This window comes from Peromyscus maniculatus, chromosome 8 (genome assembly GCF_049852395.1).
Source record: "Peromyscus maniculatus bairdii isolate BWxNUB_F1_BW_parent chromosome 8, HU_Pman_BW_mat_3.1, whole genome shotgun sequence".
Taxonomy (NCBI): domain Eukaryota; kingdom Metazoa; phylum Chordata; class Mammalia; order Rodentia; family Cricetidae; genus Peromyscus; species Peromyscus maniculatus.
The window spans coordinates 37,489,478-37,502,240 of NC_134859.1; the positions used below are offsets into that span (position 1 = coordinate 37,489,478).

Here is a 12,763-nt window from a genome sequence, read left to right on the forward strand (position 1 = left end):
GGGTTTCTCTGCACCTTTCCTGGAACTCACTTGGTAGCCCAGGCTGGCCTCGAACTCACAGAGATCCACCTGGCTCTGCCTCCGAATGCTGGGATTAAAGGCCTGTTTCCTCTTTCTACTACTGCTTGCACAGACATAACATGGACAGAGTGCTTTGAGTAACCCAGTGGGGGCGCTGCACGTGTGCTGGGGGGACTCCACTTTAATGTAATAGCAGTTAACCATTGTCATCACTGGAACTTCAGTTTGGAGTTCATAACTGTACCTTCTGTTTAAACTGATGCATGACTTCAGGAACTTGAGAGATCATAGAGGCCTTTAATGTGAGAGACATGCTGTTTTACAGAAAACCTGTGATTCAAAATAATATGTGATGCTTACTGACTGTTTTGAATTTTCTAGAATTCTTTGCTGAACTGGACAAAGTCATGGGCCCTCTCATCTTTAATGCAAGCATCATGACAGATCTGGCTCGTTACACCCGGCAGGGACTGCATTGGCTTCGGCAGGATGCCAAGTTGATATCTTGAACTGAACATATTCTCGTTGCCTCTGATTTTTTCCACAACACTGTGTCACATCACAAAGGAAAACTGCCATAACACACCACCTAGTCGACACTAAGAATGAGGAATGGTTTTCTCCTTTTTGGTTTATACTGTTGTTTCTTATAACCCAAAGCCATCATATCAATTGACCCTTCCAATATTCCCAATGTGACAAGTATTTAAATGCTTCTAAACCTGCAGTACATCAGCAAGATGGTTTCAGTAATTGGAATTCCAGTTACAATTCATAAATAATCAAGTAAAATTCTATTTATTTTCATTTTTTTCAAGTTCCCAGATTGGAGCTTGTTTAAGCCTAATTATTCCTGCCTATAAATTTATTCTGTTGAATATTTAGCATAAATTTAATGTAGGCATTTTATTTATATATTTGGGGAGTTGTGTTACTTAATGTCTTCTAAGATAAGAGTTGGCTTGTCCAAGACAGGACATGTTCTTTCTACAGCTAATTACCTGATGTTATTTCAAGTCTTGCTACAGTTTTACTATGGTAGGACGTATGCTTGGTATAAGGATGCTCTTCCACATGGAAAAAGTCACTTAAATATGAGTGGCATTCTACATGGGTGCAAAAATGAAGTGGGTCTGGTTTGATATGCATTATTTCAAAACTGTGAATGTGTGTTAGGAACACTAGCAATCACAAGGTGACTACGGTGCATCTAATGCATTACAGCAAAGCAGATAGACTTGCTGGGGAAGCACATCATACTGAATGGCTTCACAAAGGACAATCTAACTGTGGGTTATTAAAACCTTGGATTCTTTGTTTTGTTTTGTTTTATACTCATTTGACACTTAATTGAAGCAGAGTAAGTTACTCCTAAAAACAAACAGAAAACGGTGATCCAGTTTCTGAAGGTTGCAGCCTGTTTCGTTGGTAATGGTTGAAGGTTGAAGTCTGCAGATCTCCCCTATGGTGGAGAGATTATGATGCTCAGATATGACCATGCAGTAACTGGAGCTCGGAAGGAGGTGTCCCAACGTCTAATGTGGAGATGATGAATTTCTCTTTCCGAAGACCCTCATCAGTGATGTATGCTTCTGATGGGATCTGAAAACTCACACTAGCTTCTGGGCGTGGTTGTGCATGCCTGTAATCCCAGCACTGGGTATTGGTGACAGAAGGATCAGAAGTTCAGGGTCATCCTCAGGCTACATAAAGCTAGGCAGTGAGTTTGGGGCTAGCCTGGGCTACATGAGGCCTTGTTACATTAAAAAAAAGAAAAAGAAAATTCATACTAGAAAAGTACCTAACTTGGCTCAGTATGAGCTCTCTTGGAAAGGGGAAAATAATAGGGGTAGTGCTTAGGAAGCCAGCTCTGTAACAATTCCTTATCAAACTACTGTTCCCAACAAGGTGCGTATAGCAGTGAAGGATGAGGGATGTCTCTCTTCCTCTATACTTCTTTTTAATGACCCCGTCATGTCTGGTGTGCCTTAAATCTTAACTTTTAATGATAACTCTATGGATTGTTTACAGATAAAGTTTTACGCTGGGACCAGATTAGCCGTTCATGGTTGGTCCTCCACAATAATAATTTTAAATTCTCTTTGATTTTAAATCTTCCTTTAGAGTCACATTAAGACAGATTCCCTCAGAAAAGCTAGTGCTTTGGTACCTGACTTAGTATAATCAATTGGCTATAATGCTGCTTCAGAAAATGGCTTTTCCTTCTCATTCCAAAAATCCATCCAATTGGGGAGAAAATTCCCTATTATTAGGAGATGATTGTTCAGCTTGAAATGGGGAAGGGGAAGAGAGATAGCATATCCTCACATGCAGTGGTGTCGTGAATCCTCTCTTCTAGTCTCTCTCACCACCTGTTTCTGAAGATAGTGAACCTTGCCCTGCAGTCTCATATTTACAGAGCTTAACTGCTTTGTACCTCATTATTCTTACATGCCGTTGAGGGTTGGTGTCTACAGCTTATGCTGAATTTCACATGTTTCCCTTGGAGAAATTGCCTCTGATACCTTGCTAATTTAATTGTAGTGTGTTTAAGGAATACTTTTTCTTCAGAGGCCATTGTCTCCTCTCTTGTGCTAGTGACTTCCATGGTCTAACAGTTGTCTGTCCTGTCCTGTCCTGTCCTGTCCTGTCCTTCTCTCTCACTCTGGCTCCTTAACTTCAGCGAGGTCTTGGAAGTGGAACAAGCGCCCTCTGGGCTTTTAGACTTCAGCAGCTGCAGTGCTGGCCTCTGCTTTCCAGCTCTGGTCTGTGTGTCCTGCTAGGCGGCCAGCACATTCTGGAGTGACACTGGTGTCATGTTAAAGCAGAGTTTCCACATGTTTTATGGTGCTGCTTTAAGATATTTTCTCTTTAAAACTGTCAGTTCTTGGAGAATGAAATTGTTAAGCCTTTTGTTGTGGAGGATTTTCCCCACCAGTTAGAAATGGGCAATGGATCAAAATCCGATCCTAGGTGATTGAATTTTGATGTCATAGTGTGTGAGAATACAGTCTCTTCTTTCTCTGTGTCTCTTTACAAACGTTTTGTCTTAGTCATGTCCAGCACATACCTTGACTCCTTTACAAGTGACCATTCCTCCCTTCTCAGTAGGTGCCCTCAGTGGTTTTTAGCCATTTAAAACTGATTTGACAAGTGGCTACAAACTTAGTCTGAAACTTGTATTCAGTGTATAGTTAGTAATAGGAATAGCAACTATCTTTAATACTCAGTTCACTGCTCTGAAGATCACACTCCTATGCCAGGAGGCAGCAGCATGCACCGTTAGACTCTGGACAAGCATCCCACACGATTTCAGTGATAAAACTGTCACAGTAGTCCTGCCTGGGAGAGGCTGGGCTGTGGGGAGCAGTCCCCTCTGGGCATTCAAGATTACACAGCCTAGCCCATGCCCCATTCTGGCTGGAGAACACCAGCCCTTTCCTTGCTCAGTGACACCTTTTTCTGGGCAAGAAGCTATGAAGTCACTTTAATATCAGTGATTCTTCAAATGTATTCACAGATATAGCTGCTGAAGGGAGAAGATTGACCACTACTGATTTAATTCTCCAATGTAAAAGCAATTCAGAGTAATGTGTGCACGTGCCCGCACTTGCCTGTTTTTCTGGGAAGCTCTTGCACTAGGGAGTTATAGGCATCTGGGCTGCACTTTGAATGACACACTTGTGGCTTTAGAGTAGCCGTTGTTGTTTTTGTTGTTTTGTCTTGTTTTTAATTGTTCTTTGTTTCTTTTCATTAAAGATTTAATTGGCTAGATTAGGCAGCATCATTTGTATTTAACCACTGAAACTTTGGTACATTGATGTTTAATGAATGAGCTTGCATTGTGTAGCCATGGCCTACAAAGGTTCTTGTCAGAAGTACAAGCGCTGCCTGAGGCCAGTGCTCAGAGGAGTTTGTAGTGCAGCCGATGAGAGCTCCATCAGAGGATGCCTAGCTCAGTTGAGAAGGGAGATGCTGTGCACTCTTCTAGGTCTGAGGGTATGCAACTTTGAATCTTAAAATTATGTACACATACACACTTTATATATATGTACGTATGTATGTATGAAAACATGGAATTAGTTTGTCAAAATGTGTGTGTTTAGTATTTTAGCTTAGTGCAACTATTTCCACATTATTTATTAAATTGATCTAAGACACTTTGTTCTTGGCACCTTGAATATTAACATTCAAGGGTGCAATGTGTATTCCTTTAGATTGTTAAAGCTTATTACTATGATTTGTAGTAAATTAACTTTGAAATATATCTGAGCCCTTCTGTAGTGTAATAGGGCTCTTACAGGGTGGGAAAGATGTTCATTTTCCAATAGCTAAGTGAACAAAATGGCTCCATTATATATTTTGATTTATGGGAGTCTATGGGTGTCTGGGCCCCAAGAACATCTACTGAGGCTGACTGTTTTAGGCCGGGGGTGGTGATGGGTGGATGAGACCTAAGTGACTGGGGAGCCAGAGCACCTTGTTCAAGTCTGCAGACTCCTGTAACTCATAGTCCCCTAGGGTGTGGAATACAAATCCCTTCCATCTTCACATCTCAGTTGGAGAGGCAGACTTCTTTCCCAGTAGTATTGCACACCTACTGTTGCTGTGAGTAAAATCAGCAGAAAAAATTATGATTGAGTGACTGGGAAGATGCACTGGTCAGGCCCAGTTGCCACATTTGTGAATGTACCTTTCACATACTTAACAGTGGAGGCATTCAGCTTCGACTTTCAGACCCTGAAACCAAGCCAGCAAGTAACATAAGTCCTTAAGGTTAGAGAAGGCCAGGAGTGCTGGTCATACCCTGAGGCAAAGGTCAGCCTTTGCTGGGTAGTGAGCCTGAGCGACTGAGACCCACTCTCCAAGAATAAATACATTTGGAAGTCATTCAGTGAACCCGTTGTGGTGGTGCGTGCTTTAATCTAGCACTTGGACTATCAGTTTGAGCCCAGCACGCACTACCTAGAGGGACCCTGTGGGGAGAAGCGGAGTGGAGTAAGAGGACTGACTGGTCTGCAGAACTCCTGCAGTTCTCGTCAACTAAACCCAGGGTTCATTAACAAGAACTTGCTGTCTCCAGAGCAGGGCATGGAAACAGAAGCTACATCTGTCTTGTGGATGGAATTTAGAAAAGGCGTTGGGGTGAAGTCTCAACTAAGTCAGAGGGCTCAGCTCAAATAGCTAATTTTGAAGAAGTTGATTTTCAGAAATGTCCGCATGCGCCTCTCTCCTTGCTGCCGTTGCTCAGCTGAACTCATCATCCTTAAACACGGAGAAGCTCGCAGATGAGTGTGGACAAGCTCCCACCCAGAAATCCTAGTAACACTTGGCTTTGACCTTGCTGCTTCTGTGTTAGGTTTCTTCTCAGCTTTTAGCCACTGGGGTTTCTGCCTGTTCTGTACCTCTCTGGAAGACATCAGTTTGGAAGGGCTGTCTTTCAAACCAATGCCATGGCTTCTGTATTGTGGAGCTTGTTGTCGTCTCAGAGGTGTCCCCATTATGCACACACCTGGCACATCACTGACATGAGCAGTCAACAGTACTGGGGGGTGGGGCTCACCAACAGCGCTGGCTCACTTGGCAGGGCCCGCAAAGGCCACACTTGAGGGCCAGATGCCCAGTTGGTAAGCACAGTTAGGGAAATTTCTACCTAGCCTCCGTTTTGAATGATTTTGAGAAATTTTATATATGGAGGATGGAAATTCTTATATATTTATTGAAGATCTTTTTATTTGAAATTAAAATCGTTTGGTAAATAATGGTTTGCTATTTGGGGAGGGTTCTGGAGGGAAGGTAACATGATTGATGAAGTACAGGCCTATTGCCTCTGCAGAAAGGCGCCGTGGCTGACAGGAGGCCTTCATCTTGTACATGATCCAATCTTTGTCTTACGTTTATTTTATCCAAAACATCTAGGCATCTGACACTTTCAACCAAAATTTCAATTGTATACTGTGATTTTTATTTGTTGCAATACATTAAAATTCAGAGGTACTTTGGGGCTCAAAAGCTAGAATTTCTAAGTCAGTATGTGCATTTCACATAATAAGCTGTTAATGGTGAGCAAAGTATTATATACTAACTAGATTTTCCACATCTGTATAGTATATTATATGTATTTTGTGGTATTGAGATTATAGAAAGTTTAGAGTGTCAAACATGCGTTTAATGTGTATTTTTAAACAAATTTATGGCAATTAAAATATTTGGAAACAAGGGTATCACATTTCAATTTGTAAAACTTTTTAACTCTACTGTGTCATTACGATGCTTTGTATAATGCCAAACCATAGCTGGAGAAACTAAGTTTAATAAATATCAGATAGCTTTTCTGTATAACGTTTATACGCATGTGCTCTCACTTCTTCAGGTCCTACTGTGACCTTCTCCTGGAGTTGCTCTTTTGTATCTTACTCTGTAAAGGTCTTGTCCCACCAGCACAGGTCTCATTTTCTGGTTACAGAAATTTTGGACTTATGGCTATGGGTCCTTGTCCATCTATCTCAATTGTCCTGCACCATTGGCTCTTCAGTCCTTTATTTATGCTCTAAGACATAGGCTATTATTGTTCCATTCATTACTTATGTATACTATTTATTTGCTGGATTTTGTTTTTCTGAGACGGGGTCTCACTTTGTATCCCTGGCTAGACTGGAATTCATTATATAGACCTGGCTGGCCTTGACCCAACAAAGATCTACCTGCCTCTGCCTCCACCTCCCTGGTATTGGGATTAAAGGCATGTTCCACCATGCCCAGCTTATTTTTTTTATTAAATCAGACTTTTCTTTGGTTTCTGTTTTATGTTCATAAAGCTGTAGACAACTTTTGCACATCCTCAGGTGACACATGCCAGCCTGAAGAGTTCTTTGCAGAGTAAAGAGCCATGATCTGATCTGCGGAGCTGACTGTTGTTAAGCTTATCATGCTCGGTATAAGATTCTTTGAAGAGTGAGTGTTCTCCACACCTCCCAGATGGAGCAGTACCACCCGTTAGATAGTGCTGTTTCCTATAAGGTATGAAATGAGTCAAGTGTCAATTCCAGACTGCCAGAATTTGGATTTGAGACATTTAATAGTATTTGTAGAAAAATAAACTCTGACAAACTTATTTACGTCTATGTACAAACCAACAACATTCTAAGAAGAAATGGAGGCCAGTTTAAAGCAAGCATCTGTCTTTAAATATTAAAAACACAAGATTGCTTCACTTAAGTATCTCCAGCCCAAATGCAGTTAACCAATATTCCACAGAACGGAGCACTGTTGGAGTTGACTTTTCCCCTGGTGTGAACATCACTCCTGGGCCACACTTAAAGAACAGCGTCTTTTTCTAGGGGGAGGGGGCGGGAGAAAAGAAGTGTTTAAGATCGGATGTAGACCTAAGGTGCCCCAGGCCACTTCTGCTGCCTCCACTGTCCCTGGTTTCATCTGCCCAGTGTTAGGAATCTGAATGGTACTTGGCTGTCAAGGAACTCCCCTACATGGAACTTGCAGCTTCATCCCTATGCGACCCCCCCATCCCCTGTCTCAGCTTTACCCTCGGATCTCTGTTTTCTGATCTCACCTCTCCCAGCTTCCCAGAGCTCTCTTGCCCACCCTGCACCCAGGTTTGTCAAATACCTGCACAGTCTTGTGATACACTCCGAATCATCCCGACATGAAGCGCCGATGGGCCTGAGGGAAACCCCTCTCCAAAATGGGGTCATTCTCCGGGATCTTTTTGCTGAACTCAGTTCTGGTACTGGGGAGCTATTGACCTGCAGAGCAAAGGCATATCCACTTCAGGTGGGGAAGCACCCACCCTCTGCTGCATACCCAGGTTGCAGGAGGTTTAACAGCATTTCTCAGGGCTGAGACTCTTGGACTTTGAATTCCACTGCTGCTACTATGTCCCACACACATGTCTTCCCTTGCTTACCTGGCCCAGCAGCAGCAGGCAAGTCATGAGCACCACGAAGAGTTTGAGCAGTAACATCTTGGCAAAAGGAAGATGCTGGAGCCTGAAAGCCGGGGGCAGTTCCCGTTTCCTTTTATAGACTGACATCTATCTGCCTTTCTCATGGTTGCCAGGTGAGGTAGGGGCAAAGTTTGTTTGTAATCAGGATCGATTTAATAGGTTAATGTGTACCCAAAGAATGTAATCCAGGGCTACACTTCAGGCACATTGCACTTACTGATCCCTCATCTGGACTTTGATGATGTTGCTGGTCTGGACCCTTACACCCATCTTATCAGAAATCAGCATTGTCCGACTTCCCTCTGAAAGCCAGGAACTTGGCCATACTTCTAAAATAGCAGGCTAGGGGTTTAACAGTGAGGGCAAGTATGATGTCCTGGGTTCAATTCCAGAACCAAGAAAAAGTCCTAAAATATCACTGTGAGATGGTTGTAATCAAAACAGGATTCTTATAAAGTCTTCAGAAGTAATATTGACCCCTGAGCTTTTCTAGGCAAAAAACCACTGACCTGCTGTGTACAGGCCATTGGATGTGGCCCTCTGTTCCTTCTGTGGGGTCCTTAAGCAGACAGTCCGTCTACAGTGTCCAGTTCCCCCGTTCATAAAGAGGGGCTGTCATCCTACCAATGTGCACCACCATCTTAGTGAAGACCTGGCTGTGAAGAACGCAAACTCTACCCTTCCTCCAGGATACAGGCAATGGACTGCCGCTTGAACCACAGATGTACTGAATGAATAGATTTTTGTTTTTAAGAACACATGAGTGAGGAGGTAGCAGAAGCTCTTAAATCTCTGTCGTTACAGTTTATGTCCTGACAATACCAAATGAATCATGGGCTTTATCCTTAGTAGTTAACTGGCGCTTCGGCAGAGCGCTTCCTTCCAGCAGCCTCAGCAGCAGGTGTTAGGCTAAGTCTGAAGCCCAAACATCCACTGGCTTTAGTAGTAATCTCTGTGGGTTCCTAGATTAACACTCAACTGTACTGATGTGAGTAGTTATGGGTACTATGTGACCAGACCTTTGATTTTGAGAACATCTCACAACATAGCCCAGGCTGGCCCAATTTCACAGTCCCACCCTGATCTTGGATGTGGACCACCACACCCAGCCATGGGTATTTTAATAAGTTTGAGGGAGAAAGCTGAATTCAAATTCAGGACATGTATAAGAGCTTAGATCTCCCTGTGACCATAAGACACCACACACACACACACAAATTACAAATAGATTCTCTCTCCCTGGTCTGTATCTCACGGATAACCCTTCCCAAGGCTCTTCTCATCTTCATGATTGGACATTTGGACAAAAGCCTGTTTTTGTTTCTTTGTCCCAAGCAAAAATGGAGGGACTGCTGCTGTGCCAAAGGTAGCAGCATGGTCACCAATCCCGAGGCAAAGCAAGTGTAGCTACTTGCCAAGGGAGAAGTGTGCTAGACTTCAGAGCTGGGAAGGGGTGGGATTCAACTGCAGATCTGTCTGCCCTGGTTCCAGTCCTCTGTAGAAAATGGAAGTCTGGTGGGGAGCTCCACAGTACAAGAGTTGCTGAGTAGACAGTCCACCAGTTCAGGACCAGTTCAGCAGCCCCCCTCCTGCCCCATGAGGTTATATACTGAATGACCTCAAGTAGGAGCCTCAGTGGGAACTTTGCAGAGTTGGGGAGAAGCTCTTAGCGGCCCAGTGAACATTGAGTAAGAACACCGATGTGATTAGATAAGCAAGACTGAACAACGTGTGTCCTAGCAGCAGTTGGGCCTGGGACTCGGTGCCAGTCTCTCCTTCACCAGCTCTCAGTGGCAGGTAACATCCAAAAGATGGCTCTTCTCCCGGCTCCCATTTCTGCTGTCCTTTTCCTTGAGCAGAATCAAGGTAGCCTTTTGTGTCGTGTCTAAAGCTCATCACAGCCCAGTCAAGGGAAGGAGCACAGGAAAAAGATGATTAATTCTCATGAGTACAACACTGGTCAAGGCCCCCAGATTCAGGCCACCTGCAGGCCAGCTCTCTTTCCCAAGGAATGACTTGTTAGGGGCAAGTTACTAAACATGTAAACAAAACCTGTAGTTGTATTTAAAGGAAATGTGGGAGCTGGAAGTTGTATTTAAAGGAAAAGTAGCCCAGTGGTCAGGTATTTGTCTAGTCTGTGCAAGGCTCTGGATCTTATCCCTAGTACTAAAGAGAAACTCCTCTCTCAGGCTTTGGGAGGTGACACAGCAACTAAGCCCTCGGCAGAATTGCCACTTATCCACAGCCATGGTATACCTTGCCTGTGAAAAACGACACTGTGCCTGAAATTCAAACAATCCAGCTGTTCTCTCCTGGCAAGGATGCTGTTAAATGACTGAAGAGCTACAAGCTCCTTCCTCCAGTTCACAGGCCTCAGCTGCCCGGATTTCAGCTGTAAGGCAAGAACTTTTGACCAGGAGGCAGCAGCTGCAGACTGCGAAGTCTGACCACAGGCCAGCCCTTCCCTCTTCAGGGTTAGTCTTCTGTTCCGACAGTGAGATGAGAGGCGGCCTCGGGCCTCATGGGCACATCTGGGGATTCAAATGACTAATTTACAAGAAGAGAAAGACAAACAGGTTTGCTAGCAAGAGTCTGCTCACGCCAGGTACAACCCCAGGGATATTGAGGGGAAAGTGCCAGAATGAAACAGGAGAAAGGGTAGAGACACACGGGTGTCTGGATGCGTGCAGGGTGGAGACGGGATCATTAAGGTTTGGCGGTAATGGGACACTTTTGTGTTGTCCCTGAACAGGGGGTGCCTAATAAAAGATGAAAGACTTGGAAATGGGAAAATGTTTCCAGGTAAAATTTCAACAAAGGGTCAAAGTGCATTTGTTTTTTTGGCTGGAACTGGCAGGTGTCTGGGCCTGTACTAGAGAGGCCCATGCCCTGACTACAATACCAGCAGAATGAAGAGAGCTCCCTTTCCCAGATTGCAGCCCATGGGGGGTGGAGGCGGGGGGGGGGGGGGGGGACATGGGCTTTTCCAAAAGGAGTCAAGTGGAGCAAATGGTTGCATCACAGCAGCCGGAAGAGCAGTATCAGGCTGTGGGTATCTAAGACATGGGCCCAGAGCGCTATCTCTGTCCTTAAAAGGCTCGACTCAAGCTAGAGAGATGGCTCAGCTGGTAAAGTACTTGCCACACACACAGGAAGACCTAAGTTCAGATCACCAGCACCCACATAACCAACCAGGTGTGGCAGCAGCTCTGCGGTCCTCGCAGAGGAGGTGGAGAGGGGATCCCCGAGGCTCCATGGCCAGCTCGGCTAGCTTGACTCGATGAGGTTCAATGCCTTGTCTCAAAAAATAGTGGAGAGTGATAGAAGACGTCTGATGTCAACCTCCTGCCTGCACGTCCACGCGCGCACACGCACACACCGTGTGAACGGGGCGGGGTTGGGAGTGGGGTGATTCATGTTGTCCTCTATGAATCTCTACAAACAGAACAAGTCTCTAAAGAGTCAGTCACTGTCTGGGCACCCCTCACACAGCTGGGCCCTCGGCCCTCAAGCTCAACGGGGGAACTGTGAGGGACAGGCTGAAGGCGGCCTTTCACCATCTCAGCGGTCAGCAGCAGAGCGTCTGACCATCAAAGCACTTACAGCAGGGTCCCCTCAGCACTCCCGGGGTGGGAGGACCAGCTCTGCAGTCAAGGTCCCTGCCATCCAGGAGCGACGCTGGATCCCCGGTGAACTCAGATAAAGGTGCAACAGAGAACGGAGGACTTGTGACCTCACAAAGTTGTCCTCTGACCTCCAGATGCACACCGTGGCACATGGACACACGCATACAATAATATATATATTTTTTAAAGGTCAGACCAAGAGGTTCATCTCCTGCTGTGGGCTAAGAAAACTGAAGCTAGTCTTCTGAGCTGGTGTGTCCAAAGTCAAGACGGGTGCAGCTATGCGGCTATACCTCCACCTCCCCCCTCGGGGCCTGCAGCTTTCCTGTCTTTTTGTTTCTTTGTTTTGTTTTGTTTTGTTTTCTGAGTAGCCCTGGCTGTTTTTCAACTCCTGTAGGCCAGGCTGGCCTCAAACTCAGAGATCGCCTGCTTCTGCCTCCCAAGTGCTGGGATTAAAAGCGTGTACAACCAAGCCGGGCGGTGGTGGCACACTCTTTTAATCCCAGCACTCGGGAGGCAGAGGCAGGCGGATCTCTGTGAGTTTGAGGCCAGCCTGGTCTACAGAGCAAGACCCAGGACAGGTACCAAAACTACACAGAGAACCCCAGTCTTGAAAAAACCAAGGGGCGGGGGGGAATCGTGTGCAACCAGCACCCTGGTTTTATTTCAGTTTTTTTTTTCTTTTTTTAAAGATTTATTTAATGAGCATTGGTGTTTTGCCTGCATTTATGTTTGTGTGAGGGTGCTAGGTGCCCTGGAACTGGAATTACAGACGGTTGTGAGCTGCCATGTGGGTGCTGGGACTTGAACCTGGGTCTTCTGGAAGACCAGTCAGTGCTCTTAACCGCTGAGCCATCTCTCCAGCCCCTTATTTCAAATTCTTTGTGGTTTTCGACAGGGTTTCTCTGTGTAGCCTTGGCTGTCCTGGAACTCACTATGTAGACCAGGCTGACCTCAAACTTGCAGAGATCCGCCTGCCTCTGCCTCCTGGGTGCTGGGATTAAAAGAGTGTGCCACCACTACTCAGCCTTATTTCAGATTCTTAAAGGAGTCTATGACCCATGGATTTTAAGGCCCAGGAGTAAATCTGGACAGAGCCAAACAGGGCACAACTGGACTGGATATGGGAACAACTCCGGGAACTTCCCTGGGC

The 12,763-nt window shown here is 45.2% G+C and overlaps 2 protein-coding genes across 4 annotated transcripts in view; one reads left to right on the top strand and one right to left on the bottom strand.

Annotated features, from left to right (window-relative positions):
- The window catches only part of Aff4 (ALF transcription elongation factor 4), a 72,490-nt gene extending 66,119 nt beyond the window's left edge, over positions 1-6,371 (top strand). For all 3 annotated transcript variants that reach the window (XM_076578358.1, XM_076578360.1, XM_076578359.1), the window contains one exon: positions 403-6,371. In XM_076578358.1, the coding sequence (XP_076434473.1) occupies positions 403-530 (128 nt within the window). In that variant the 3' untranslated portion in view covers positions 531-6,371. The remainder of the gene's footprint in view (positions 1-402) is intronic.
- Positions 6,372-7,080: 709 nt separating this feature from the next.
- Positions 7,081-8,103, bottom strand: Leap2 (liver enriched antimicrobial peptide 2). Its single transcript, XM_006995884.4, has 3 exons — positions 7,946-8,103; positions 7,648-7,784; positions 7,081-7,357 (listed from the first exon to the last, which is right to left on the bottom strand). The coding sequence occupies exons 1-3, from the start codon at positions 8,069-8,071 to the stop codon at positions 7,321-7,323; spliced, it is 300 nt and encodes a 99-aa protein (XP_006995946.2). The 5' UTR covers positions 8,072-8,103; the 3' UTR covers positions 7,081-7,320.
- Positions 8,104-12,763: the final 4,660 nt, after the last annotated feature.

What these genes read in the sequence shown, in the direction of transcription:
- Leap2 (XM_006995884.4), bottom strand. Translation starts at nt 8,071, where the DNA reads ATGTCAGTCTATAAAAGGAAACGGGAACTGCCCCCGGCTTTCAGGCTC. An exon ending in GCCTGCTGCTGCTGGGCCAG is followed by an intron (nt 7,785 to 7,945) that starts GTAAGCAAGGGA and finishes TTTGCTCTGCAG; the next exon opens with GTCAATAGCTCCCCAGTACC. An exon ending in TGTATCACAAGACTGTGCAG is followed by an intron (nt 7,358 to 7,647) that starts GTATTTGACAAA and finishes CCCTCCCCCTAG; the next exon opens with AAAAAGACGCTGTTCTTTAA.